Genomic DNA, 5,876 nt, shown 5'->3' on the forward strand with positions numbered 1-5,876 from the left:
CTGAGGGCAAAACAGCTGGGAGCTGGGCAAGTTTGGGTAATTTAATATATTGCCAAATTATTTTTTGTGTATTGAGAAATAAAGATTCCCTGGCTCAACTCCATTCCACATCTCTCCTTTCTCCCTGCCCAACATCAGCTCCTCACATTTTCACCATGTTAGACTCAACTCCCCCTCCCTGTGACGAGGAACAGCTTGGATGGTTTCTCTCTGCTCCTTGCTTCCTATCCCTCTGCTCAGACATGGGCTTCTCCATGGGCCACAGCCCCTCAGGGGTGACATCGTGGGGTGACAGCCCCTGGTGCCATCCCTGTGCTGACACAGGGCTGCTCCTCCCAAAAGTGTGTCTCCAGCTGTGTCCTGATAATCATAGAATCCCAGACTGGTTTGGGTTGGAAGGGACCTTAAAGATCATCCAGTTCCAACCCCCTGCATGGGCAGGGACACCTCCCACCAGCCCAGGCTGCTCCAAGCCCCATCCAACCTGCCCTGCAACACTCCAGGGAGGGGGCAGCCATAAACTCCCTTTTCATTTGCCTCCTCCCTGCCTTTTCTCCAAACACATCTCTCAATATTCTTCCTACTTTCTAAAGCCCCCCCCCCCCCCAAGGCCTGGAAAGCTGCCTTTGATCACAGAGGAATTAAATAATTCATCCAGTTCACCCTTTTCTGTTGCCTGACCCCTTGCCCGAGGGCAGGTGTCTCCAGGAGACGGGGCAAGCTGCTGCCAAACAGAATCACAGAACGTTTGGATTTGGAAGGGACCTTAAAGATCATCAAGTTCCAACCCCCCTGCATGGGCAGGGACACCTCCCACTAGAAGCTGCTCAGAGCCCCACCCAACCTGCCCTTCAACCCCTCCAGGGATGGAGTCCCCACAACACCCCTGGGCAGCCTGTTCCAGTGTCTCACTGTCCTTACACTGAAGAATTTACGCCTGATCTCTAACCTAAATCTCTCTTCTTTCAGTTTAAAACCATCCCCCCTTTGCCCTCTCACTGCAAGCCCCTCTAAAAAGACCCTCCCCAGCTTTCCTGTAGCCCCTTCAGAGACTGGAAGGCCACTAATGAGTGAAGCACAGACAGTCTGAAGGCAGGTGTTGTCCAAGCTGTGCTGTTCACAAACCCGCGGGGCGCACGCGGTCCCTGCACACTCAGCACCCCAGGGAGATGCTCTCGTGGGCCACAGCAAAGACGGGGTAGAGGGGCTCGCCGAAGGGCTCCCTGTGGGAGAAGAGGATGGCGCAGGAATCGGGGTCGTAAAAGAGCACCTCCCCTCCCCCAAAGTCAACCAGCACCCCGATCTCGGCCGGCGAGCGGAGCAGCGGCACCGGCCGCGCCTGCCCGGCGTGCAGGAACCGGAACTCCCTGTCGTAGCGCGAGAAGACCCAGGAGGCCGCGTTGAAACCCAGGCGGGCTTCGTTGCCAGCCCCCCGGCGTGGCAGGGAGCTGTAGCAAACCCCCAGCTTGTAGGCACAGCTCTTCTCCACGCTGACCTTCCACGCGCAGACCCCCGAGCGGAACGGCGCGGTAGCCAGAGCGTTGGGCCAGTGGTCGAACCGCTCGGGGCAGCCCGCGTCCACCTTCGCTTTCTTGGGGCTGAACGTCAGGGTTTTCTTGTCTTCTGACAGGCTGAGCTGGGGGCTGACGGTTTTCTCATCGATGTGAACCTCCTGTGAGCCTGCAAGAGAAGCCACGCAGTGAGTTCCAGCCTGGTGGGCTCTGCCTGAAGAAGTCACGGCCGTCGGAGGCATGTGGGGGGACATGGTGCTGGGGGCTCAGCCCGGTGGCCAGACCCCCAACCCACAGCTTCCCCTCTCAAGCCAGAGGCTCATCACAGCTCAGACTTCACCCTTGCACTAAAGTCCTGCAGAGAAGATCATAGAATCATAGAACTGTTTTGATTGGAAAAGACCTTAATGATCAAGTCCAACAATTAACCCAGCCCTGCCAAGGCCACCACTGACCCGTGTCCCTCAGCTCCACATCTACAGGGCTTGGAAACCCCTCCAGGGATGAGGACTCCACCCCTGCCCTGGGCAGCCTGTGCCAGGGCCTGACAACCCTTTCCAGGAAGAAATTGTTCCCAATATCCAACCTAAACCTCCCCAGGCAACTTGAGGCCATTTCCTCTTGCTCTATCACTTGTTCCTTGGGAGCAGAGCCCGACCCCCCTGGCTCCAACCTCCTCTCAGCAGCTGCAGAGCCAGCAGGTCTCCCCTCCCCTCCTTGTCTCCAGGCTGGACACCCCCAGCTCCCTCAGCTACTCCTGCTCACACTTGTGCCCCAGCCCCTTCCCCAGCCCCACTGCCCTTCCCTGGCCACGCTCCAGCCCCTCCATGTTCTTCTCATAGTGACGGACCTAAAACTGACCCCAGGATTTGAAGTGGGGCCTCACCAGTGCCCAGCACATGGGGAAGATGCTGCTTATCTTACACTGACCCTGCTCTGAACCCCACAAAGCAGAACTCAGCAGCTTTGGTTCATCCTGCTTTCGGGAGGGATCCAAACCTCAGGCCTGTCCCTCCCCATCCCCACTGTGGGTGAGCAGGACCAGACTTCTCTGCAGGGTGAGCCAGGAGGCAGGGCTGTTTGCAGAGAACCTGCAGAGCCAGTAGTACAGGAAGGAGGAGGAATGGAGAGGGCTGGGCAGGGGAAAACCCTTTCCTCCTGCAAAGCCCAAGGCTCATATGAATCAGCCCACCTGGAGGGGGTTGGAGCAGTGGAGTGAGATGGCACCAGGGATCAGAGATACCTGCAACTCTGCACATTGGCTAAGCAGGGAGAGGAGGCTGATGCCCAGCTGACTCAGCTGCTCCGGGAGTTGCTACTCAAGGCTGCCTGTCCTTGCCCTGTCCTGCCCTCCCCCACCCTCACGTCACTCATTTTAGGTCTTAGAACAAAGCTGGAGCAGGGCAGTCATTTGCTCTCCTCAGCAAAGCTCCACCAGATCACACCAGCTGCTGCCATTTCCCAGTCACTGTCTGCTCAGCATCCAGCACGTGGCAGGATGAGGCCCTTAAAGAATCAAACCCTTGCACTGCAGCTGAACAGGGTCATCCCAGAGCCTGCTGAGCTCCAGCACCTCCACAGCCCCAGGGCAGCATCCCTCCAACCAGGGAGGTTTCCTGGGCTGCACCTGCCCTGGTTCTCCCCTGAAGGAGCTGAACCGAGGCTGAACTACCAGTTTGCACAGGGTGGAAGTGCCACACTTGCCTGCACCTCAGGTGGAAGCTGTTGTGGGCAGCAGTGAGCAAAAAGAGGGGCTGAGGGCAGCACCCCCTTCCAACAGAAGCAGACAACCTCATTTGTTTGACCACTTCTCCCACTGAGCAGCAGCCAAACCCTTTGCAGTGGCACTGCCAGCCACGCTGTGCCCTCCAAAGGTCCCTGCAGTTGGGTTTGGCCACCATGCCAGTCTGTGGGCTGCCTTTCCAGGAAGCCAAACACGGTGATGAATTCATAGAAAACTGAGCAGTGTGAGACTTTATCTTCCTCTGACATTAAACCTCATGTTGTGCAACACCCACCTACCCCAGGTATGGGGCTGTATTCTGGTGTTCTCACACAGGGATCATCTGCATGAGGAAATACCACCCTGGTGACACCCATGGAGCTTCACTGTGGTACCATGATCCCAGGGGAGCAACGGAGGCAGGGGAAGTGCTGGCAGAGGAACGGCACAGTAATTCAGATCAGCAAACTCTCCCACACAGACAAGTGTTTTGTCATGATGAAATCTGCCCTCTGGGTATCCCTGTATGCTCTGATGAACAATTCCACTGGGAGCTCACCCCAAAAATCTGGTTTCCCTGCGTGCAGCACCCACCAAAGTGGCTCCATCAAGGGTTACCTGCAGCACGTCTGACTACTTTTAAAACCCCAACTTCCCCTTTCCAAACTGGCACATCTGAAATTAAAATCCTCACAGCTCAGTTTAGGCACCAAAGTGGAATCCAGACCCAGCTTCTTGGTCCCTGGAGCAGAAGGTCACCATGAGCAGCCCAATACCTCAGCCAGGTGGGACTGTGTCCCTCTGTGCCACCCCTGCAGAGGGTCCTCCACCAGGTCTGCAGTCAGCATCACCCTTACCCCAGCAGGACTGACCTGGGTGGCCATGAAGCCAGAACCTTTTCAGAAGAGCACCCAGAGATTTAGATCATCTCTTGGGTTAAGGAGGAAGCTCCCAATGCGTTATAGGCCACACAGAAGCTTGGATGCTAAGTGAAGACACCAAAGGAACAGTGTTTATTTTTAAGGGTGAAATGGAGAGTTTTCTGCCTGCTGGTTTCTACATTTTTGAGAGGTGATGGGATAAGCCATCATGGCTAATTCACTGTTTTCAAGCAAATAAGCAAGATTTCCAACTCAGCTGCCTCTGGGAGGAGGGACCACCAAGGGAAACAAGACATGACTGGGTCTCAGTGAAAGTCAGGAGCAGTCCAGTTCATATTGCATTTCTCCGGGTGGACTGTGGACTAGGGAGATAAGCAAGGATATGGCAGGGATCCTCAGCATGCAATAGTGGCATCTGAAATGTAACCACCCAAAAATACCCCAAAGAAACCCAAACCAGAGCACAACAACAGCCCCAAAGGACTCACTACTAGGATCAAAAGCCTCGAGAGTTCTGACATTTTACAAGGACACTATTAGAAAAGGAATCCATAAAAAAAATCCAGGTCACAACAAAGAGAATTAGGGAAAGGTTTCGTGCATGGCTTGACAGCTCTGGACATCTGCTGAGAACCTGCTGCACAACTTGGCCAACCTACAGCTGCAGGAGCCTGCATGGCTGCCAGCACTCAGAGACTCAAACCAGAGGGAAATTCATCACCAAGGAAGAACAACACTGGAGTCTGCAGCAAAAGAGACAAGTGGTGGTGGTGTCTGATACGAACAGGTTCTCAAGCTACTTCTGGAAAACAGCAGAGCAATAAAAGCCCCAAGTGCACACCCTGGAGAAGGGCCTGGGAACAGGGAAGAGCTGTGAATCACCCAGCAGTATGAAGAGTGAGATGAACAAAAATCAAAGGTTAATGCAAAAGCTCTGGGAAGGTGATCTCAGGGATTGTTCCTGAGGTGGCACATGGGACAAATGTTCTCAAGTTGTGAAGGATACTGCCAGCTTTGAGGGACAAAGGATACATTTGAAATGCTCCAGTGATGGCCTGGAAGCAAGAGTAAAAGCAAACATTTCACTGCCAGCAACTCAAGCAGATCACAGCCAGAAAAACATCCCTCCCTGCTCAGCTGAGCCAAGCCTGGTAAAGCTGAACCCAGGGCAGGTCTCTGGCCTGACCAAGGCCTCCAGTGCCACCTCAGCTGCACAGCAAGGGCTGAGCCAGATCACAACCATCTCTGACAAACCACCCACTTGTGCACAGCCACAATCTCAGCCCATTATCAGAAAACTACTGCATTTACTCCTCGATCCAGCACGTCAGAGCGTCTCACAGATGCCACATGGGTGAGTTCACCCTCCTCTAAAACCACCAGCAGGCCAGTGCTCACTAAAGGCAGCAAAGAGGGATTTCTGTGGCTGAGGCTCCTCTGGCAGCATCAGCTTCACTGCTGTCACCAAGTGACCCAGGAAATGGAAAAAAAACAAGTGAGGTTAAGCAACAGAGCTGATACAAGACACAGTTTGTTCAAACCACTGCTCCCCTCAGCCACAACCAGCTGCTTCAAGCCACTGTCCCCACTCCTGAACCTCCCAAACCTCCTGCAGCTGCTGCTGCCACCCTGGCCGGGGGCTCCAAGGAATGGGCAGGGCTGGGACAGCAGAGGAGGGCAGGATGCCCCAGGTACTGGGCAGAACACAGCATCAGGGTGTTTCGACGCAGCATCAGGGTGTTTCTTTGGGAACAACAGGAA

At 54.7% G+C, this 5,876-nt stretch overlaps 1 protein-coding gene across 1 annotated transcript in view; it reads right to left on the minus strand.

Annotated features, from left to right (window-relative positions):
• Positions 1–1,153: 1,153 nt before the first annotated feature.
• BSPRY (B-box and SPRY domain containing) overlaps positions 1,154–5,876 on the minus strand; it is an 8,947-nt gene continuing 4,224 nt past the window's right edge. Inside the window, exon 5 of the mRNA XM_009994332.1 lies at positions 1,154–1,680. Coding sequence (XP_009992634.1) covers positions 1,154–1,680 — 527 coding nt within the window. The remainder of the gene's footprint in view (positions 1,681–5,876) is intronic.

The sequence above is a fragment of the Chaetura pelagica genome, unplaced genomic scaffold (assembly GCF_000747805.2).
Source record: "Chaetura pelagica isolate M959 unplaced genomic scaffold, ChaPel_1.0 scaffold132, whole genome shotgun sequence".
In the NCBI taxonomy this organism is placed as follows: Eukaryota; Metazoa; Chordata; class Aves; order Apodiformes; family Apodidae; genus Chaetura; species Chaetura pelagica.